Source organism: Brachyhypopomus gauderio, chromosome 9, assembly GCF_052324685.1.
Source record: "Brachyhypopomus gauderio isolate BG-103 chromosome 9, BGAUD_0.2, whole genome shotgun sequence".
Lineage (NCBI taxonomy): Eukaryota > Metazoa > Chordata > Actinopteri > Gymnotiformes > Hypopomidae > Brachyhypopomus > Brachyhypopomus gauderio.
In genome coordinates, this window is record NC_135219.1 from 1072748 (window position 1) to 1097323 (window position 24576).

General features: G+C 50.1%; 1 protein-coding gene across 1 annotated transcript in view; it reads right to left on the bottom strand.

The window, feature by feature from the left end:
• Positions 1–1055: 1055 nt before the first annotated feature.
• Positions 1056–24576, bottom strand: part of rngtt (RNA guanylyltransferase and 5'-phosphatase) — a 54707-nt gene continuing 31186 nt past the window's right edge. Inside the window, exons 11-14 of the mRNA XM_077018172.1 lie at positions 16187–16287; positions 10279–10345; positions 2859–2982; positions 1056–1520 (exon numbers count right to left, since the gene is read on the bottom strand). Of these exons, the coding sequence (XP_076874287.1) occupies positions 1363–1520; positions 2859–2982; positions 10279–10345; positions 16187–16287 (450 nt within the window). The 3' untranslated portion in view covers positions 1056–1362. The remainder of the gene's footprint in view (positions 1521–2858; positions 2983–10278; positions 10346–16186; positions 16288–24576) is intronic.

The following is a 24576-nucleotide window of genomic DNA, read 5'->3' on the forward strand; positions in this document are numbered from 1 at the left end:
CAGTCTCTAGCATTCATCAGCCCCACACACTTTCTGGTTCTGTAGACAAAAGCCGGAGGATTTGAGATGTATTGCTTTAATGGCTCCACAAAAAGCAAGTCAGTTCTGTGAAAGGTCTCGTGCGAAACGCCCAGGGGACGAGCATGACAAACAAACCCAAAATATAGCAGCGCAACACATGACGAATACAACTCACTGAATATTCACCAGCTCCTCCACCTCGAAACCAGCGTCACCACAAGGGCCGCGCAACAGAAACGACGACAGTCTGATTCCTCGACTATGGAACACGCTGGAGTCTCAAGTCAGCTGTCTGCAATGGTCATCATGCAAGACTTGTCAGTCAAGTCTGGGAGCAGGCTTCCCATTGGCCAAGAGATGCTGCATTTGAATGAGGAGGTGGAGTCATTACAAGAATCGTAGCTGGTGCTGTAGACCTTTCACGGTGCCCACAGACACGTCCGGCATTTCCAAAGTGGATACCAAACAGGAAGTGCTCAATCCGTACGAAGGGGTAGTGTGTTCGCCAATATCCACTCACCGCACTAGTGAGGAAGGAGGCGTTAAATACCTCCACGGTTGAAGCAATGGTGCAGTGTCATGATGAACACTGCAAAGTTTGTAGGTGCTGACAGGAATCCACAGAGCTGAAATGTAAAAGTGCGGACCACCAAACGATGGCAACGTTCGGCCATTTTGTCCGCTTTCATAATGTAACAGGGCAACAGTTTGAACGCAAAGGCGTTTGACACGATGAACGCAGGGACTTCACACAGCAGACAGTCTCACCCCAACGCCGAGCGCCACACACACAACCTCCAATCTCCTGGTGTCCATGTTCAATAACAGAATGGATCTGACTGGGACAATTTGTTGGTCAAAAGTACATTTATCGCTGGTGTACGTGGAACATGTAACACAGGGGTGAGACAAAAACGAGAAGTGGTACTGCATAGAAAGGAGAAAGGAGTGTTGAAACTCTTCACATATCGTTTGGTACAACACAAAAAGCCCAAGGTAAACAATAATAATAATTAAAAAAAGATAAACAGAAGTCATACTAACACATTTATTTATGTTTCTTTAAACAGGACCTCAGCTCTGAAATCTCCTCACACAAGGTCCTCACACAAAGATTGAAAGCAAAGCAGTGTCTGGAGGGTCAGGTAGGGTTCAGAAAGGCAAAGCTGTGAAATGCTAGTCCACATCTCACAAACACCACAGTCTGGGGTTTTTTTTTTTTCTTTTTTGTGTGTTCGGGGTGGCGATTTGGAGACTTAAATAAAAAAAAAAACAAAAAAACAAAACAAAAACATGCTACACTAGTAAAGCCCAAACCGGAGCCCAGACGTGGGCGCACGGCTACGGCGGCCCGTGGTTGGATCTCTTCGGCGGGGGAGGGGGCATTAGCTGGGCGTCCGGGTCCGAGTGGTGCTTGCGGGCGTGGGACAGCGCACAGCGGTCCAGGAACTCCAGAAGGTTCTCCTTTGTGACCGGAAACTGGATGCTGTTGCACACAGCTGCAGGGGGAGCAGACGGGAACAGGACATTAGCGCACGGGCGACGACCCGCAACATCCCGCAGCCTTAATGAAAGATAAGAGCCTACAGGAAGGTACAACGAAGGGCAGATTATGCTCGAATGAAAACACGGGCTGTTAAAATGCAAATCCATCCCAGTGCACGGGGACGTTTTCGAGGGACACAAGAAGAGGAAAAGCTCTAGTTCTGAAACAGCGCTGGGCTCAGCTGAGCTCCAGAGCCGTTTACATCTGGGGTGTTGAGAAGCATCTTAATGTGGAGTTGAGAGGTTTATCATTAATAGAAATCTCCAGCTGAGAGTGCAGCAACCATCTGCCGCTTCTGTTTGACAACTCCAGCACAGATTCTGAAGTTCACATTTCCTAATACTCACCTCAACATAGAAAACAAAAGAAATGAACAACAGATAGCAGTAGACCAGTCAGACAGACGCATGCAGTCAGACAGACGCATGCAGTCAGACAGACGCATGCTCTGCTAAAACACTTATAGGTTTTTGCATCAACCTATTTAACCTATTAATTGTCTTTGGAGTTTGCAACCATATTACATACAAACAAACAAACAAAACCATGAAAATGCAGACGCTCCCTTAGGTCTGGTGGCGGGGGGAGGTGTGGCCTGCGGGACAGACAGCAGCGGGTCAGTGCGGGACGGACAGCAGCGGGTCAGTGCGGGCAGCGGGTCAGTGCGGGACGGACAGCAGCGGGTCAGTGCGGGACAGACAGCAGCAGGTCAGTGCGGGACAGACAGCAGCAGGTCAGTGCGGGACAGACAGCAGCGGGTCAGTGCGGGACGGACAGCAGCGGGTCAGTGCGGGACAGACAGCAGCGGGTCAGTGCGGGACAGACAGCAGCGGGTCAGTGCGGGACAGACAGCAGCGGGTCAGTGCGGGACAGACAGCAGCGGGTCAGTGCGGGACAGACAGCAGCGGGTCAGTGCGGGACAGACAGCAGGAGGTCAGTGCGGGACAGACAGCAGGAGGTCAGTGCGGGACGGACAGCAGCGGGTCAGTGCGGGACAGACAGCAGCAGGTCAGTGCGGGACAGACAGCAGCGGGTCAGTGCGGGACAGACAGCAGCAGGTGTGTGCGGGACAGACAGCAGCAGGTCAGTGCGGGCAGCGGGTCAGTGCGGGACAGACAGCAGCAGGTCAGTGCGGGACAGACAGCAACGGGTCAGTGCGGGACAGACAGCAGCAGGTGTGTGCGGGACAGACAGCAGCAGGTGTGTGCGGGACAGACAGCAGCAGGTGTGTGCGGGACAGACAGCAGCAGGTGTGTGCGGGACAGACAGCGTGTGAGGAGGTGCCACTCACCCATGGCCGTGTCGTAGGAGTTGGGGAAGCTCTTATCTATCCTCTGCCTCATGAACACCCAGGAATTATTGTGGAACGTGCACTCGATGATCTTATTATCATACTGCTTCAACTCTTTAGACACCTGTGCACGAGGAACAGAAGAGGAGTGTTTTGTACACGTTTACAACAGAGTTGTTGGGTTGTGGTGAGGTACTGACATTCTGTACACGTTTACAACAGAGTTGTTGGGTTGTGGTGAGGTACTGACATTCTGTACATGTTTACAACAGAGTTGTTGGGTTGTGGTGAGGAACTGACATTTTGTACACGTTTACAACAGAGTTGTTGGGTTGGGGTGAGGTACTGACATTTTGTACACGTTTAAAACAGTGCTGTTGGGTTGTGGTGAGGAACTGACATTTTGTACACGTTTACAATAGTGCTGTTTGGTTGTGGTGAGGAACTGACATTTTGTACACGTTTACAAAAGAGTTGTTGGGTTGTGGTGAGGTACTGACATTTTGTACACTTTAACAACAGTGCTGTTGGGTTGTGGTGAGGAACTGACATTTTGTACATGTTTACAACAGTGTTGTTGGGTTGTGGTGAGGAACTGACATTTTGTACACGTTTACAACAGTGTTGTTGGGTTGTAGTGAGGTACTGACATTTTGTACACGTTTACAACAGTGCTGTTGGGTTGTGGTGAGGTACTGACATTTTCTTTTACACCTTTATACCAGTGCTGTCAGTGGTGTTACCACAGTGGTGTTAGCTTGCTTATGAATCCTCAAATGTGACAAATGTAGTCAGGCGGTCTCTAACACTACAACAGATCCTTACAGCAGGACATGACGGTAGAATATCCGCTCAGATCACAGCGTCAACATCATGGGTGTTTCGGCACATCCGCGATGAGTCCGCAGGCATCGTGAAACGTATCTGCTCTGACCCGTAATGACCTGTTCTTGTCGCTCATCAGACATCCGTGACTACTAATTCCCGAGGACTCCCTCGAATACACCCCGCTCTCGTTTGAAAACGCCCGTAACAGGACTCGGAAGAAACGAGAGAGACAGCAGGTGCATGCGAGTGTGTGAGAGAGAGATAGAGGAAGAAAGGAAAGAAGGAGGGAGGAGAGAGAAGAGAGGAGCGAGAGAAGAGACGATGAGGCTCTGAAAGGAAACCCTGGTTCACGGCTGAGCCCAGTGGCATGCTGGGTAAGTAAAAGCTTGCACACTCCAGCCGTGAAGGGCATCTGTGAACATGTCGGGTGTGTGTGTGTGTGTGGTGTAGGGAACAGTGAAGAGAGAGGAGAGAAATGACACCATCATAAAACACACCAAATGAATGTGCATGGACAGAGACCCACCTACACGTTAAAGTAAACAAATATAGGCAAACACACACACACACACACACACACACACACACACACACACACACACACACACACACACACACACACACACACACACACACACACACACACACACACACGCTACAGAGGAGATAATCCTCCCTCGTTTGGCTCCAATACCATGTGGAACAGGCTTCCATCACACCCCAGTTGTAACCGTCAGATTCTGGCAGCCATTTCAGACTCTTGGTGTGGTGTGTAAACCTGACAGATAAACCCCATTCCGGCTCCTGTACCACGGTTTCCTCGTTTTACCCCACACTCAGAGCATCAGTACTCAAGCTCACACCTCTCGCAGCAGCACAGGCTGCCCAAAACCCCGCCCATGGTCTCAAGCCACGCCCCCCTCCCCCTCCAGCCACGCCCCCCTTCACTTCCACACGCACGCTGCCCATGGCGTAATCACTGGCCTGGTTGTCTTGCTCTCCCGAGCTGCGTCTAACGTCGAGAATCAAGGTTTGGGACGGTAATATAAGAAGGGGCGAGAGCTAAGCTAAGATGTAGTAAAGCTGACCTGTAGCTCACCTGATGGAGCAGGTGGATCAATGTACGGTCAACACCAAGGTGATTCCCCTGGAGCAGACGTCTGGATAAGAAGACGTGCGGTATGAGACCTCATACAGATGCGAGTGGGAGACCAGTTGCAAGTTGGTTCGTTTGTTCGTTCACTCACTCACACACACTTGGTAGGGAGGGAGCACAGCACTGTGATGGCAGAGCTGGAGTACAGCAGATTATGGACTGTACCCGCTCCACACGGCGAGGTCTGGTGTGTCGGGCCGTCGGATGAGTCACAGGCCCGGGGGGAGCCGACACTGGGACCCTCGTCTGTGCAAACTCAGCTCTTCCCGTGCCGGCCCGCCTCCTTCTGTTATGAGTCGAAACCAGCGGGTGGCGCCCCCTGGGGGCCAGTTTTAAGGATGAATGCACTTCTTCCTGTTCTCTGCGAGCCACCTTAATGCCTGTGGTGGCAGGATGAGTGTGGGGAAGAGATGATGCAACGCGCGACAGTGTGGGTCAGTTCTGCGGAGAAGGTCTCAGAGGCTGAACCACCACAGGAGATATGGGACCCAGCACCATCTGTAAGGGCACACATCTGGGCCGGAGATCTTCTCGAGGTCTTCTCCGGGTGATTATCTGTCCCGCTCAATGTGACAATGGGCACTCCAAAAAATCTGTTTAAATCGAGCACTTGCACTGGAGGCAATGATGACGGTGATTACTGCCTTCAGTAAGGTCAGGGTCTGATTGTGTGGGAAGAGCCAGGCTATCAGTCTGACGTGACTCAGAGCAGAGAAACATACACGGACTTGAGTACACCGCGCAGACGCTGTAGGGTCAAGCACAGAGATTAGAACACAGCACAAAGACTGCAGAACACAATGCAGAGACTGCAGAACACAGCAGAGATTAGAACACAACACAGAGACTACAGAACACAACACAGAGACTACAGAACACAACACAGAGACTACATAACACAACACAGAGACTACATAACACAACACAGAGACTACATAACACAACACAGAGACTACATAACCGCAGAGATTAGAACAACACAGACTGTAGAACAAAACAAAGACGGCAAAACAGCACAGAGACTACAGAACACAGCATAGAGACTACAGAACACAACACAGAGACTACAGAACACAACACAGAGACTACAGAACACAACACAGAGACTACAGAACACAACACAGAGACTACAGAACAGACTACAGAACACAGCACAGAGACTGCAGAACACAACACAGAGAATAGAACAGCACAGAGATTACATCACAGCGCAGAGATTGCAACACACTACAGAGATTACAACACAGCGTAGAGACAGCATAATACAGCGCAGAGACTGCAAAACACAGCATGGAGACTGCAGAACACAACAGAGTCCAGCACCAAACCCCATCTGGTAAATGAAAACCATGCACATTGTGGCTCTCCAAGATAATGTTTTCATTACACTACATTCTATAATATTCTAGTGCTATTACCCATTATAGGATGTGCTCCACAGAAAACTACTACACGTTCTACACTGGTAATGTGGCACTTAAGCCATCCATGAAGACTTAGTCTTAGTGAAGTTAATGATAAAATCGGTTTCATTTTCTTTAATTTGCTCCAAAAGAAATCTCCATTAGCAGTGAGAAGACGACCTCGTGAGAACAGCGCTCATGACACACAGAAAGATGTCAGCACTAAATAAATTTGTGGTAGTATTCTTGTAGACCGCTAACAAGAACTCACGTGTCAGAAGGTGTTTCTCTCAATCAGCCCATCAATTACCACATCAGACTGCTAATTGGGTTTGATCTAATGAAATCTGGAGGCTTTTAATGGCGCTACTATAGACAAAACGGGCACTTTTGGCTAAGAAAGTGTATGAAAATTAACACAGCACTTGAGAGCAGGCTAGACACCAGTCCTGGTGTCGTAAAACACCTCTGTCTTCTAATCTGGACCCTGTGATGACTTCATTTTCATGTTATTGTGTCTAAGCTTGAAGGTCCACAGCTCATCTTATTCATGTATTTATGGAGATCAGAGTGAATTTCAGTTAAATGCATAATCTATGTTAAATGTATTCAGCGGACACCAGATTATTAAGTGGAAAATCTCTGTTCAGTTCGATTTTTATGCTAATTGGCTCAAGCTAATTACATTAATTCACTGCTACTTGCGAACTAAGATTAACCGTTTGCGAGTGGTGACCACCTATTGTCAGCTCACTGTCGTCCCTCACCGCATGCGTGTTCCGATTTTACACTCGAACACACACACTACAGCTGGTGAGACATGCAGGAAGTCACTGTTTCCTGAAGGCACAGGATCCTTGGAGCGAACATACCGAGCTGAGTGACACCCACCTCTTCACGAGCGCCTTCCTTCCATAACACAGTGCCGTTAAGATAACGACAAACGCTCCACCTGTTCCACAGTCAGCAGAACAAAACTACGTTCGGTGTAATATTATAGCCTAGCACGTTGCTGTGTAGATCACACCGCAAACCAACCAATCAGTGACCACGATGCCGATTTAACGTGCAAAATGGGCCACACTGACGCATATGAGGACCAACTTCAACCAGCACACCAGACCCAGATTACAGACGACAGCACACCAGGCCCCGATTACAGACGACAGCACACCAGGCCCCGATTACAGACGACAGCACACCAGGCCCCGATTACAGACGACAGCACGACACCAGGCTCCGATTACAAACAACAGCACGACACCAGGCCCCGATTACAGACGACAGCACACCAGGCTCCGATTACAGACGACAGCACACCAGGCCCCGATTACAGACGACAGCACACCAGGCCCCGATTACAGACGACAGCACACCAGGCCCCGATTACAGACGACAGCACACCAGGCCCCGATTACAGACGACAGCACACCAGGCCCCGATTACAGACGACAGCACACCAGGCCCCGATTACAGACGACAGCACACCAGGCTCCCATTACAGACGACAGCACACCAGGCCCCCATTACAGACGACAGCACACCAGGCCCCGATTACAGACGACAGCACGACACCAGGCCCCGATTACAGACGACAGCACGACACCAGGCCCCGATTACAGACGACAGCACGACACCAGGCCCCGATTACAGACGACAGCACGACACCAGGCCCCGATTACAGACGACAGCACGACACCAGGCCCCGATTACAGACGACAGCACGACACCAGGCCCCGATTACAGACGACAGCACGACACCAGGCCCCGATTACAGACGACAGCACGACACCAGGCCCCGATTACAGACGACAGCACGACACCAGGCCCCGATTACAGACGACAGCACGACACCAGGCCCCGATTACAGAGGACAGCACGACACCAGGCTCCGATTACAGAGGACAGCACGACACCAGGCCCCGATTACAGAGGACAGCACACCAGGCCCCGATTACAGACGACAGCACACCAGGCCCCGATTACAGACGACAGCACGACACCAGGCCCCGATTACAGACGACAGCACGACACCAGGCCCCCGATTACAGACGACAGCACGACACCAGGCTCCGATTACAGACGACAGCACGACACCAGGCTCCGATTACAGACGACAGCACGACACCAGGCTCTGATTACAGAGGACAGCACGACACCAGGCTCCGATTACAGAGGACAGCACGACACCAGGCTCCGATTACAGAGGACAGCACACCAGGCCTCGATTACAGACGACAGCACACCAGGCTCCGATTACAGACGACATGACACCAGGCCCCAATTACAGACGACATGACACCAGGCCCCGATTATAGACGACATGACACTAGGCTTCGATTACAGACGACATGACACTAGGCCCCGATTACAGACGACAGCACACCAGGCCCCGATTACAGACGACAGCACACCAGGCCCCGATTACAGACGACATGACACCAAGCCCCCGATTACAGACGACAGCACATTACAGATTACATTACATTACCTAATTACAGATATCTTCAGCATGCCCCTAGCAATAATTTAATCATTTTCTTTTTTCCCTGAGTGGGTAAAAAAAAGCAACTGATGCATTAGTTAGTAACTGTACTGTCTAAATGTTTTGAGTGAGATTAAACTCAGGCGAACCCCACCCTAACTTTAAATAGACACCAACAGAGCAAGCTATAATTATCAGTAGCTCTAGGCACTGGGAACCAGAAATCAATTAGTCCCAAAACCCTAATATGTAGAGTGTACATACGAACTAATTAAACTTTGAAAGTGGGCTTGCTTCTGGTAATTCTACAGACAGCAGGTTTTGCATAAAACATGATGAAAAACTTAAGGCTTTATTTAAAAACAGCTTTTTGTCTCAAGCTCCACACAGACCTACACCTACCTAGAGCCCACACAGACCTCCACCTACCCAGAGCCCCACACAGACCTGCACCTACCCAGAGCCCCACACAGACCTGCACCTACCCAGAGCCCAAAACAGACCTCCACCTACCCAGAGCCCCACACAGACCTGCACCTACCCAGAGCCCCACAGACCTCCACCTACCCAGAGCCCCACACAGGCCTCCTCCTAGATTTTCAGACAAAGCACATCTGCAGACTGTTTGAAAATGACTACACAAGCCACTCTCAAAATGAGCGGTTAAGAGCACATTGATCAGTTCGTAACTGCTCCACATAAATCAGTGGCAATGTTACATTATTTTGCAGACGGTGTAATTCTGCAGAAGTGTTCTGTCAAAACATGGACTGCAGCAGCAGACCGGCTGGGCGCTTTTTCCCCCAAGAAAAGAGAAAATGTGCGTTTGCTTAATGAGGCGTGCGGAGCAGACGCTATGATCTTCCGCAACAAGCAGAAGCCTGATTCAAACCCATTTTTCCAGAAACTTCCACTCCTCTCACTCCGCACGTCCCCTGCAGCTATTTGGAAGAAGCAGCAGGGATGTGGGTTTGTGGCGTGTAAGATGCGTGTAAGATGCGTGAGGGGCGGGAGAACGCGGCGGAGCGTGTCGTCGGAGCGGAGATGACGGCGTCGGCCAGAGCTGACCCCCCCGGAACAGGAAAGCTCTTCTGCTGCAGAGGAGTGGGTGGAGTCAACCGTGGGCCTGCCAGGAGCGGCACACACCGCGAGGGGTCTGGATACGTGCGTATTTCTCAGAGAACTCAGTGAGTCATCGTGTGTGTGTGTGAGAGAGAGAGAGAGAGACAGCAGAGATTCTGATAGCCCCCTAGGGCCTCATTTTAAACAAAAATAGACAGCGTCCAAAAATTGCAGATCTTTTCTCAAACCACATGAGTTTGTAGAGAGTCTGATGGTACTGTTGAAGGGAGACCCTGCCACGAACACACGCTGGACATGAGGTTTAATGAGGCGGGATCAGGTGTGGGGGGGAGGCGGGGTCAGGTGTGTGTGTGGGCGGGGTGTATTTGTGATGTACACGGGTCCGGCGTTTTGGCTGTGTGGCAGAAGCCCCGGCCCGATGAGAACATGGCGTGGGTGTGAAGCCACATTTAGCAGCGATCTCACCTTCATCTGTGCAAAGGGCACATCGTAGCTGCCAACATACAGCAGGCCTACAGTCTGAGGAATCAATCTGGTTAGACACAGAGAGGGAGAGAGAGAGAAAGAGAGATATAGAGAGAGGGAGAGGGAGAGAGAGAGAGAGAGAGGGCTTTTAACATCTGGGATCTATATAATCTACATGGATCAAGGCATACACAATCAATTATACACACAGACTTATATCCACTGCATATACAAAGCTCCCTCCCTCCCCTACACACACACACACACACACACACACAGACATAGTTATTCATAACATGACAATCATCACTCTTCATAGATTCAAAGGTGCTAAATGTCTTTCGTCATTAAGTGTGTATCTGATGTCTGATGATGTCTGCATGAACACTCCCCCACTCCAGATGGCTCTGCTGCACAAACCTCCCATTAGCAACAGAATAATTAAGTCTGGATTTGCCTACGGAAAGCGTCTTTTACAGCTTAAATAAATAAATAAACAAACAAATACACAGACAGATAGATAAATGTATAACAAACACATGAAGTCAAGCTCGCCCTCGTGTGCGAATGCTTCTCAGGTTGCGTAATGTTAGTCTGCTAACGCTAATGACTGTTAGCATGACGACACCCATCCTCCGGGCCGCGGGTGTCAGGGTCACGGCCTGAATAACGGCCTGAATCACGGCCTTCGTCTTCTGGTCAGAGCAGCTGCCTCTCAAGGCTGCCGCACTAGAGAATGGGACCGGTTCTGTCCTGCATTACTCTATATATATATATATATATATATATATAAAAGAAGTAGTAGTAAAAAAAACACACACACACACACACACACACACACACACACACACACACACACACACACACACACACACACACAGATTTCATGGCCCATTTGAGTGCTTCCTGAGTGTGTGCGCGTGTGTGTTGAGGCTTGTTTAATCCCGCCGAGATGCTACAGACGCAATGAGAGGCTTCGGGAATCATCTGACAGCTTAAACACAGAGACAGTATGCAGACGAAGGCGGCGCAAACAACTCGGCCCTGGCCGCGTTTGCCGCTGATCTGAGAGCAGCGCAGCTGTGGCGCCGTGGCGGTTAAGGTCAGTGTCTCAACAGAGGGAGACTGATCTGAGAGCAGTCCACCCACGGCTGAGCTCAGCCACCTTAAAAGATAACAGGTTAAGAGAGCTGGATACAATGGCTGAATCCAATTTAGTTTCTGTTCTTTATCTGGGCAAGATCCGGGCGAGCCGTCAACGTGACCCTTTGATGAAACGACTGAGAGGGGACACGAATTCGGTCCTAGTCACCAAAGAGACATTCCATCTTTTTTTCCATTTTCTCATTCACTTCAGAAAAAAAAAAAAAAAAAAAAAAAAAAGACATGACACGTTATCAGCATGGGGGGGGGCATTTCGGATGATATCGTAGATGGTGTTTACAGGTGCTTCTTTTTGAAGAGGACCGTCTGCGTTCACAGGGACGAGTTGGACCGTACCGACCTGCTCTCCCAAATATAAGCAGAGCGGGCCGGACGGAAGGGCGTGGCCAGGTCCGGCTGAGGCGGTTCCTCCGTCAGGACTCTTGAATGTCCTGTGATCACCTGCTATGATGGAGGATATTCTAAGAGCATGTGTTACTGACTGCAACTCGCTCTGGCTCAGCTGTGGGTGGGGCCACTTCCTGCTTCCTCGTCCAGAAAAACACCCTGTGGACATTTGTCTTCTGGGGGGGGGGTGCATTTTTCTGATGCACATTTGTACTTTTCTAGACGAGTTTTGCAGCTGCAGTGTTGTCTCCTGCTCAGGGTCTGATGTTTAGATAAATAAATATGGAATAATCACACTTTCCTCATCTAATATGGATTACTCTGTGGTGGCCGCTGGCCAGCGGGAACCAGGAGAGGTCCGCACGCTCAGGGGAACCTCGAGGCTCTGGTGGCGCTGGAGGGTTTTAAACGCTGCTGGTTATCATGAGCTCTGCAGCTGTTTGTGTCACTTAAGCTCCCAGAAAGATCAAAGTGCCTCTTAAGAAGAACACTTAAGTTCTGAGCTTCTTGAAGCCAACGCAGAGTTGCAACCGCTCCTGCTGTTTCTCAACCGGTTACCTGCTCGTTGTTTTTTGGAATCAGGATTATTTTATTCTTGGCTAGAACGGAAGGTGAAATAATGATGAAAAAAGGTTCATTAGAAGTAAGAGGAAGAGAAAGTCTTTGACTTGGCTTGAGTTTGTGTTTCTCGACGCATCATGGCGTTCTGCGATGGGCCAGCGTGAGACGCGTGCACCGTAAATCTAATACAGTCGGCTTCCAATTACCGTACGTGTGGAACTCCTCCTCTAAACCGGCTGCTCATCAAGTAGCCATGGAGCAGTGAAGCTTTTCCGTTGGACAGGCCGTATAAACAATCTCACACTGGCCCTCTCTTGCGGCTGACTAGTTCACAGTGGAGAGAAAGAGGAAAACTCCAACAGGAACGCGTTGGGTTTAAATACGGCAGCGGGGGAGAAGAACGGCAGCAGAAGAGGAGGCTCATCCGTATTCCAGGGGCGTCGTACCACTCGACAGCCACCCTCTCCTCCACCCTCTCCACCACCCTCTCCTCCGCCCTCTCCTCCGCCCTCTCCTCCGCCCTCTCCTCCGCCCTCTCCACCGCCCTGTCCTCCGCCCTGTCCTCCGCCCTCTCCTCCACCCTCTCCCTCTCCACCGCCCTCTCCTCCGCCCTCTCCACCACCCTCTCCTCCGCCCTCTCCTCCGCCCTCTCCCTCTCCTCCGCCCTCTCCTCCACCCTCTCCCTCTCCTCCGCCCTCTCCTCCACCCTCTCCACCACCCTCTCCCTCTCCTCCGCCCCCTCCTCCACCCTCTCCACCACCCTCTCCTCCACCCTCTCCCTCTCCACCGCCCTCTCCACCACCCTCTCCTCCACCCTCTCCTCCACCCTCTCCTCCACCCTCTCCTCCACCCTCTCCCTCCCCTCCGCCTTCTCCACCCTCCCCTCCGCCCTCTCCACCTCTCCTCCGCCCCTCTCCACCGCCCTCTCCTCCGCCCTCTCCTCCACCACCCTCTCCTCCGCCCTCCCCTCCACCTTCTCCGCCCTCCCCTCCGCCCTCTCCACCTCTCCTCCACCCTCTCCACCACCCTCTCCACCACCCTCTCCTCCACCACCCTCTCCTCCACCACCCTCTCCACCACCACCCTCTCCACCACCACCCTCTCCACCACCCTCTCCTCCACCCTCTCCACCCTCGCCGGAGATCTGCTCCACGACGGGGCCGCCTGCGTCTGATTTGTAGAGCGCTGTCCTGGAATACCCTTGGCACCCAGGACTCCAGCAGTAAGATGCGTCACACTGATTTCAGGTACCCACAATTCCAGGGGGACGAAGGAGGGCGTGGACGCTCGGAGCCAATCGGCAAAGGAAGTCTCGTCCGTCTCACAAGCTCACTGTGGCTTTGGTTGTCCCAGTGGCAGTCGCTGTGAAGTATTCATTTAAGACTATCAAATTAGTAATTTATTACTCGTTCCCTTTGTTTCTGGCATTATGATGACGCCCTGTCGTTACTCAACCGATCCAGTGTGTACCGGTGATGGCGTCCGCTGCGTTGGGGGAGGGGCTGATGGTCGACGTCTTCTGTCCCAGATGGTCTTGATGATGAAATCAAGACAACGCGAGGTGCGAGGTCTCCCTCGGTTCAGAGCAAACGGCCGCCGTGGGGGCATCAATATCTCACGGCTCCATCCCAGATCTCCCCTGGCCCTGCCACGCCTTGCTCGTTCAGACCCGTGTTCATAATGCCAAAAGACAGCAGGCGTGTGCGGGAGCCTCTATCGAACCGTGGCAGGAAAATCGTCCAGGCCAAACCAGACTCAAAGTTCGTCTGCACGTACACCCGGTTTGGAAGGGGACCGGGGTTTGAGCCAGGTGCCAGTGGAGAGGGGGACAAGAACCGCTGGGGAGCTTTAGGTATTCTGGGCCACACAGCGCAGGGAGGGAGGACTGTTCCCAGCCGCGGCCTGCACAGGCACTGATAACGGCGGGACATTCACAGCGCCGGTGGCCATTTCCTTCACACAGGTTTAATTGGGAGAGGAACTGGGCAGCAACGCGTCAGCAGAACTAAAGTGACTTTATAAGCCGAAGTCCGAAGTCTGAAGTTTAAATGTGGCGCTCTGAGGAAAGCTGCCTTATCACCTAATAGCTACCGCTGCTGCCAATGGCAGCGAAATGAGCTTAAAACTAAGACACACAATTCTTCTGAACTGGGAGTGCTCAAACACGACCGAGACGACAACGGTGCACGTGATCTTCAGGTCCGGTGCTCCAGAACAATCGCTGAGACGTCACGGAAGCGGCAGCACACAGTGAAGGGTCAGAGGGCAAAGCCTCCGAGCCCGGGGCGCCCAGCAGAACCCGCCCCGAAAGGCCGGAAGCTTCTGAACTCGCACTCCTCGCCGCTTGGCTCTCGCGGCCTTCGTCGTCGCTGCTCTACGGGCCCTTTGAACATAGAGAGGGAGGCGAGACGGCAGAGTGCACGGGCGCGCGAGAGGGAGAGAGAGAGGAGGCGTGGGAGGGAGAAACGAGCGATCATCACCCTCTCGTTTCTCGGCAGAGACGGAGACGTAACCCGGGGCCTCTTCACCTCGGGTGTTTTGGGAGCGATGACCCGCCCACCGACACCAGCACGCACGAGGAACGGCTGCCAGGTCCGACCAGTGTCTCCAGACCAGCGCTGGACCCGGCAGAGCCTGAGTAAAGGGCATTCTGGGTAAAGGGCATTTTGGGTAAAGGGCATTCTGGGTAAAGGGCATTCCAGACACCGGAGACGCTAAAGTCCCATGTGCAGTTTTTATAAAGCACCTCAAATATCACCCCAGAAAAAACAAACAAACAAAAGAACTATACATGTACTTTCATACATATACTGACACTGAGAATTCTCAGTGTGCTTCTGTGTATGCCTTCGTGTGTGTGTGTGTGTGTGTGTGTGTGTGTGTGTGTTATATGCTGGGTGCTCAGTGGTGGTCCTGTTCAGTCATGGGTGGCAGAGATCTGCATGAATTTGAGGGGTATCGATCTGTTTATTTGAACTGTATGTCCTCAACACCTAAGAGTCCTCCAAAACACTCTCGGCACCGCCGAAACTACCACACACGCCCCCACACCATTATCAAGAAGGCTGTACATGTGTATGAGAGAGAGAGAGACAGGCAGACAGAGAGGAGAGAGGGAGAGACAGAGAGAGACAGACAGTGTATGTGAGAGTGAAAGATCTTTTTCTGCCATCAGTGGTCCTGATGGTAGCCTGTAAATCATGACTGACACAGGCTTAAAGGCGTCATGACAACCCCCTGAAATCCCACCTTATCCCCACGAAGAGCTTCAAAACTAATAGAAAGGACAGAAGGTTTCAGGAAGACCCAAGAAGCAGCAGTCACAGGCATCTGAAGCCCCTCCCCCTCCCCCATGCCCAACGTTAAATAAAACCCAATAACAATAAGGAGGGTTTCTAGGGCACAATAACACTCATAATAACACAGAGGCCTGTGGGCGAACAGGTGAAGCGCTTTTCATTTGAGCCTCTGCACCTGTAATATCACGCAGTGTCCAGGGAGATGATGTGTGTTCACCTGAATTAAGCTCAACACTACCTGCACACACGCACACCCACACACAGACACACACACACACACACCCACACCCACACACAGATCAAAACACTTGTACGGCACAGCTACAAAAAAACTCAAGAATACATCTGTCATACACATGTGCCAGTGTTCAAAAGATGGTTGAGAGAGAACGGTCTGTGATGGAGATTGTAGGTGTAAGAGGCGTGTGGGCGCGCGCATGTGTGTGTTTTGATGGTGCTCTTTGTTGAGGCTTGTTGCCATGGCGAGAAGGACTCACCCTTCCCCTCCGACCTTGGAGATCTTCAGTCGGAAGTCCACGGAGTTGAGGCTAGGAGGCTTCCACTTCAGGATATCATCACAGCGGCCTGGGTTATATTTCTACTCAGACAAGAGTGAGAGAGAGAGAGAGAGAGAGAGAGAGAGAGAGAGAGAGAGAGAGAGAGAGAGAGAGAGAGAGAGAGAGAGAGGAGGAGGATTAGCGCTTTTAATATTTTACACAAATAAATATATTCATATATTAGTATACTACAAGTCAAAGGATTTCTTTGATTTTATGATCAAGTCACAGCATCTGTGCACTGATCTGATGTACCATGATGTATTCAACAAAATGTGTCACCCAACCACTATCTCTAAAAATTCAAACAAATCTTTCATCTTTCAGTATAACTCTGGTTCTGATTTTATTCTGTTTTGGAGCTCAATGTCATCTCCACACTCCCGGTAGAATGCTCTTCTGCGGCACTGATTTAACATGACCTGCTAGGAGCAGAAACTCTTGACACCTCCCTTCTCCTGCATGGGAGAGCGGGTCAGAGGAGCGGGTCTGTCCCCAGGGCAGCGGGTCTGTCCCCAGGGCAGCCGGTCTGTCCCCAGGGCAGCCGGTCTGTCCCCAACACCACATTCCTCCAGCCCATTTACCACAAGATACGATCTCTGTGCAGCTCTACATAAAAGCACGATCTTTGTTGCTGTTAACAGATATATCACCACCCTTCCCCTGACAGCAGACCACCATAAAGCTTATCTCCATCACAGCAGTCACGGTAGCGTTCCCGGAAACCCATCACAACCGCAGCCTGTCTTGCCCACCACGAAATAACTGTCATCAGGGAACAGCCACGGAGGAGACGGGTGGCACCGCGTCCAGAGTGGACCGGGGACGAGGGCTGGTGGCCCTGGCCTTGAGCAATCTGGCTCCGAGCCCCAAGACAATTACCAGAACCTGGGCCGGAGGAAAGCACGCAAGCTCAATTTCCGAACGCGCCGACGGACCGAGAAACGGAAGCCATAATACTTGGGCACCGTGTGTTATTAGTCTGTAGGCAGCTCGTCAGGGGCACGAACAGTGTGCCAAAGGCAGAACAGACCAATCCTTCCTCATCCCATAAGCTGCTGAATGCTTTTATTGTATCTGAAGTTTCAAAGTCTTTTTTCTCGTCTTACACCGAAGTTTTTCATTAAACTTTGGAGAAAAAAAAACATTGACATTTGGCCCAACTTCCACACCTGGAGAATTCCGTCGCTAAGCAGTGTGCAGCAGTCAGGGCCTGATGTGTGTAGCTTAGCAACCGCAAAGGCACTGATGGCTCTTAAAGGGCCGATAACATTTTTTCACGCCCGCATGCTGGAAAGTGGGAGAGTCTCGACACGGGCAATAAACTCCATCTGAGCACGCTCAGATGATTTGCAAATTCCCTCCAAGCAAAAATTTAATAGCTTCAGTCAGGTTTATGTGAGAAAAGTTCATTACACTACAAACTTGGAATGTATTTGAGAAAGCAGTGGCCGTTTTAATGGACAGAGTGAAAATCAGTTCTGGAAACACAGCCATTAAACAGCGTTAATGCACTAATTGGGTCCAAACGTGTTTACTAAATACGATTCAGTTCAAACACAAAGTTATCAGAAGCAACAATGCGTAGCAGTGCTGATTTTGAACCAGTATAACTAGTTTACAGTTTCCTGGTCGTTTGCTCGGACTACAAACAGCATATTTGCTCTCCTTTACATGACCTAACATTACAATCAACAAGCAAACAAACAAACAAACAAATAAACAAAAACAAACTAGAAGCCAACAGGAATGCCACCCAGGAATCACCCGTTAAGGCCATTAACAACCAGGCTACGAACGTCCTCACATACTCCACAGTACTGATCTACTTAACCACTGTGCATGATTCTATGGTTTAGGCAGGGATTCTAGGGTTTAGGCAGGGATTCTAGGGTTTAGGCAGGGATTCTAGGATTTAGGGGCCTGTAAAGCATCATCGTTAAAAATGGAAATACAGATTCTCAGCTATAATTATAACTTTATAGAAAACTAGAAAACACTAATCGGTTATTGTGACATGCATCAGTCACTCTCTTACATTATTCTTGTACAAAGTAATTCCCAACAAAACAAAGCTTCAAATCCTCTATAAAACAGACATTTCTCCCAAAAACATTCCCAAATAAATGCATTTATTGACCGTGTTGGCCTGTTCAATGAGCTGCATATGAACATAAGCACACTATGTACCCATCTTCTGCAGATATTTGCTCAGGCATCTGCAGGGTGCCTAAAATCCTTTCCCCAGGCCCCAGCACAAGAGAGCGATGAAATCTTCTCAGCCCTCATCACAGAGGATTGGTTCTCCAATTAAGAGAAGACTCCCGATACTTCGCCTAAATGATCGGCCATGCAATCAGAATGCTGGCAGCATCCAGTCTGGGAACGAAGAAGGGAAACGTAGTTTTTAGCTGTTTGGGAGTTCAGAAGCCTGAATGCGACACGAAATTGAACGCGGCCACTATCTAACGCAGGCGAGACAGAATGCATGAATAACATTAGCGCTGCGTGGTGGCTCTGGCGGAGACTCACCTTATCTTAATGAGACGAAGGTATTAGCTTTAAGGACACACGTAGAGGGTACAGGCATTGCCAGCTAGCACTGAAAGGACTAAGCTTCGTTTTGGAGATTTCGTTCTCCAAAACCGAACCGACAATAATGGGAAGAGGGGGATGGGCGGAGAGATGCAGGGAGTAGAGGACAAATAGAGAGAGAGGAGCGAATGAACAACAACCTAGAGGACAAAGACGTCCTGCGCTGTGTCCTCCTTGCCGGGGATCTGATGCTGTGGTGCGTGTGGGTGAGAGCTTTTGAAAAGAAGCTTCACGTAGTTCCCCCACAAGCTCGTGCCTCAATGGTAGAGGCCTGGCGGGAAAGAGCCCCACGCCACAATGCAGCCCGCGTGAGACCTCGACGAGGACGCGGCGTCCCCCGCAGACGTGACGTCCCGCAGACCTGACTGTGGGAAGGTCTGCTTTGGCTGCACGGAGCCTGGAACATTATCATTAGAGGAGGACACGGGACCCTGGAGAGTGGGACACGGTTCAGAACGCTCAGCTCCTTCTCCAGCGAGAAGAGCCCAAATCCCACGGGGCCGGAGGCCTGCACAGCACGGCCGTACTAGTGTGTGTGTGAGAGAGCTACACAGCAGCGCCGAACTAATGTGTGTGTAACAGCTACTCAGAACGGCCGTACTAATGCGTGTGTGTGACAACTATACAGCACGGCCGAACTAATGTGTGTGTGAGCTTTGGCGCCTGCTCGGGCCTGCACGGGCTCGCAAAAACCAAACCACGACGACAGGAAATGAGGCGTGTTGAAAGTCGATAAAAAGAAATGTGCTAGTCAGTTATCCAAGAAGTTCTGAATGGTGAGTTTATGTATAGCCCAAGACCATTCCAGATTATTCCCTGGTATTACCCATCCAGATTATTCCCTGATATTACCCATCCAGATTATTCCCTGATATTACCCATCCAGATTATTCCCTGATATTACCCATCCAGATTATTCCCTAGTATTACCCATCCAGATTATTCCCTGGTATTACCCAACCAGATTATTTCCTGGTATTACCCAACCAGATTATTCCCTGGTTTTACCCAACCAGATTATTCCCTGGTATCACTCATTCCATCTTGCTGGCCACTTTTTCTCACAAAGCTTAATGATTCATGAGCAAGACTTCATAATGAATATCAATCCCTATTACACGTCAGCCTCTAATTAAGCAAAAGACTCCCATCAGTCTCACTACACATTACAAAGAACTATTACTCTCAACATGGCAAGTGTCAGACAGACAATGAAGTCAGTGGAGGGAGGAATTCATAGTACGCTCCAACCCTCACGGCTACCGCAATAAACGGGAGAGGAAGCAACTGGGCTTCCATATCTAGAACACCTTCTGAATCACTTTACCCATGAAGGTCTTTCTGCAAATGTGAACATCACAACAGCAAATTAATGTAACACTTCACGTTCCAACTTCTATAGTGTGCAAGCTAGTTCACTAGTGACGTGACTACAGTTCACTGGAAGCTCCGTGAAGACAAGCCATGAAAAACACCTCCAAGAAGACTAGCCATGAAAAACACCTCCAAGAAGACTAGCCATGAAACACCTCCAAGAAGACTAGCCATGAAACACCTCCAAGAAGACTAGCCATGAAACACCTCCAAGAAGACTAGCCATGAAACACCTCCAAGAAGACTAGCCATGAAACACCTCCAAGAAGACTAGCCATGAAACACCTCCAAGAAGACTAGCCATGAAACACCTCCAAGAAGACTAGCCATGAAACCCCTTTGTTAAGACAGTTTCGTTCAACATACCAGCTCAAGTCTCCTCTGCCTGCAGGCAGGGTATTTTTCTCCATACATGCTGCATAACACACTGTTTGAGCCAGATGCTGGCTGTCCTCCCAATCTGTGCTGAACTGCGTTGTGGAGAATCTTAAACAGTAAGACCGCCAAATAGAAACGCCATCAGTTCATCTTTTGTTCAGAAGATCCTTCACCGTAGTACTCAGAAACCCTAGGCTGTTGCTCACGCCTGTAGCGCTATGCCACATGCCCGCAGCGACATGCCATGCCAACACCCATTCCCGAAACCTTGTGGCAATACCCACTCCCTTACCGCCACGCTAACGGCCACTCCCGTTCTGACTCACTAACGCGTATTGCCGTAGCTACTGTGAAAAGCCACGGGCCAGTTGGAGGTACGGCTCCACTGGCGCTCCCTCGGGGACGCTACTGCCGGGCTGGGACCCACGCCGGCCTTAATTAGGTTATCATCGCGCAAGGAACGATGCTCATTATTAGATCTTCCTGAGGACAAATTAGGCATGCGTCGCTAATCCAGATAAATAATGCGGGGAGCCGGTACTAGGCGACTGCTCCCCGGTGCTTCAGATGTTGCCTTTATTTATTTACTTTCGCTTGCTCTTAGCAGCCCTGGCTGTTATGGACCGTCGCGAGAGAGAACGAGAGAGACGGGACCTCAATTGTCCTCAAATGACGTTCGGCGTGTTTACAAATACCTGTCACCAAATTGAGGTAGGTCAAACAAAACAAACAAACAAACAAAAACAAGCACAGCCCAAACACAGCAACAATAAAATCCAAAGCCACACACACACACGTGTGCCTTGCTGCTACAAACTGAGAGGTGCGTCCGACCGCAGGCGAGACGGGTGGGCGAGAGGGTGAAATTAATAATCTCCATCTCGGTCCGTGGCATCAATTACTCTAGGGCAATTTCCTTTGCAGAGCAGAGGCGCATGCGGTCTGGGCACAAGGGTGGACGCTTGCTGCCGTGACCCTTCATCTGATAGTCGTTGCTCATAAAACCAAATGACAAAGCTCATTTTCCATGACTTGAGTCCGAGTCTCACATTTGGGCAGACATTGAAATGGCTGTGTGGGTATTTGAAGAGAGCAGCACAACGCCCAGGGGGCGGAGAGGGATGGTCGATGCGCAGGTGTCGTGTATCGGTGGAAATCTTTGAACGAAGAGTCTTCTGGATCTCATTTTCGATTCTGGTTGGAGGCAAAGGAGATTCTAGTGGAGGTTCATCATACACACGGTGCAAAGACTGCCATCTGGAACGTGTGTTCAGCGCGCTATCGTGCCATCTGCAGTGATGACATTCTATTTTGTAATTAATACTCAACTCCTCTCTCTCTCCCTCTCTCTTCCTCTCCCACTCTCTCTGTTCCTCTCTTTGCACATTCATAAGCGATCATAAAAGCACACAGCAATCTTCCAAGGACAGAAAACTGAATGTTGGTCACCTAATTGTACAGAGAAGCTCAATTTTCAGTAATAACTATTCATACTGCAGTAAAGCAGTATTGACACATTTGTCAACAAAAGGTGGCCGTTCCGTCTCTTGGCTCTGTTTCTCGGATGGACCAAGTCCCCTGATACCCCTGCAGTCCCTCATAAGCACCTCTGTGTCTTGTTGCTCTTGGGGACACCACATACCAACTCCCAGAATTCACACACCGACGCCTTCAATACATTTATCTGGTCTGCAAGGAAGCACACATGATGAAGGTGTTTGCATTCCGTCTCCCACAGGTAACGCATACCTGTTACGCACGTTCTATGACTACGTGATCCAACAGGCTTGCTCTAACTGCAGGTCTGTGTACGCACGTGTGTCTGCAAACGATTGTTCATTAAAAGCGGTATCTGGGGAGGGGGGTGGGGTTCAGCTCTGGCACCAATCCAGTGTTTAACTGTGACAGTTTACGTGAACGGGGCTCATAAATGCCTCCGATTAAAGAACCAATCACAAAGCCGCATTCATCACGATGAGACCTGGGAATTATTTAGCGGGGCAAAAGCAACGTGTGCCGCCCCGGTCCCCGTCCCCCCCGGGGGGCAAGTCCGTCTGGAGCAGACATTTAGTTTCCTTCATTACAGCGTGCGCATGGCCAACCTGACGTGACCGTGGACTCATCTATGAACTGACTGAGAACAGATCAGCCCAACAGGACCAGTCACAGTTATTAAGGACTATTATAACCACGAGAGCTTGGCTTGCTATTCCTGCCATTAAATGAGGTTAAATAATTACAGCTTTTGCAATAATCACTTTGCAGACACCAGTAATGAAAGATTGATTAACAGATGATATGCTGTGCAGACTTTGTGTGTGCGTGTGTGTGTGTGTGTGCGTGTGTGTGTGTGTGTGTGTGTGTGTGTGTGTGTGTCTTGGAGTCCTGAAGCTGTGGCTGGGTCTGTGGGCATAAATATTGAATCGTGGATGCAGAAGACACCTGTGTCAGAAGTACATCGGATAACAGCCAATTAGAGTCTGCCACATGGCTGTATGCACTGTTTGAAGCTCCTTCTAAACGCCTAGATAGAAATGCAGGGGCTGGTTTTTAAAACACACAGACACACAAACAAAATCCACCCACAGCACTCCTCATAGTCACTTAGTGCAGATGAAAGCTGTTGGACATCACACACAAAAAAAAGCCTTGCTCTCTAATCTCTCCTGTTGCACTGGAAGAGGAGCTTTATTGAAGTGGAGTGTGTGGTGTGTGTGAGCTACAGGCGGCCGTTAATAGGGGCGAGGGGCGAGGGCTTTTGTCGACCGTCGCCGACACCCTGGTAGACGTGGTCTTCCTGGAATCTTCAATAGGCGGCCGCATTATCTGAAGTGTGTCGACAAGACCTGTGTCCAATCCCACATAATCACACTCTCCCTTTCTCTCTCCTGTCCCTGGGGGAGGCTCTCTCTGGGAGGGGACGACTCCTGTCCACACACCTGCTCACTTCCCCTGAAGTCTGAGACACGGTTTATTTCTGTGAACGAGCCGGATCTCCTGGCTTCGGGAAGGTTTCACACAGCCGCAGCCTTTCCAACTGACTGGACGAATGACTCAGAACTTTTCCTCTGTAATCGAGGATGCAACCCATACATTTTATAGTGCCACACCGCCCAAATGGCTTAAACAAACAAGACATAAGTGGGGAAACCATACGAATCCATATTCAACATTCAACAGTAACTAGCAGGACCCCCTTTGGCAATATAATGAACCAGATACTATCTGTAGCTCTCCCTCAGATTGTTCATGGCTGTTAGGAGGTTTTCAGCTTGTTCTCGACTCGGTTCATGTATAATTCATGTCCTACTGCTTGAGCGGCAAGCAGTTGCTTCACATCACGCCATGCAATCTTAACGGGACTGAAGTCAGGACTGGGGGTTTTAAAAGATGGAACCGACCCAGGTCTTGGGACACCATCATGTTGCACAACCTGTTCTTTTTGGGTTTTAAGTCACCAACAGACACCCTGACACACTCCCCGGTACAACTTGAAATTGACCTTCACGTCGTGCGCAGGCAAAGCAACGGTCCATTAAATAGAATCACCCGGGCTTCACAACGGGGCCGAAAGGAAGTCGCTCGCCACACGGTGTGTTGCTGTCTGCGTTCATCAAAAGCTCAAACTTTTGCGCAAAGCTCATCTGCTTCCGAAAACCCGATTCACAGAAGCCTGACAGTCTTTGCATTGTTGTTACACAAGGTAACAGCAATAATGGTGTGTGTTGTTTGCTAAATAAGAACGTTCTTCTTTATTAAGGCCTCGACAATCAAAAGACATTTAAGAGGGTTTTTGTACAGAAAGCCTAATGAATTCAAAGGGTTTCCAAACTTTTTTCTCTAAACTGTAATTTTCTAATCAAACAAACCCGAATTAGAGCAGAGTAGGATCTGAACACAGACAAACTTAGTTCCAGAGGACAGACACCATCACTCATCTCTAATTACTGCTCAGGCTTATTTAGTGGCTAAATTATCATTGC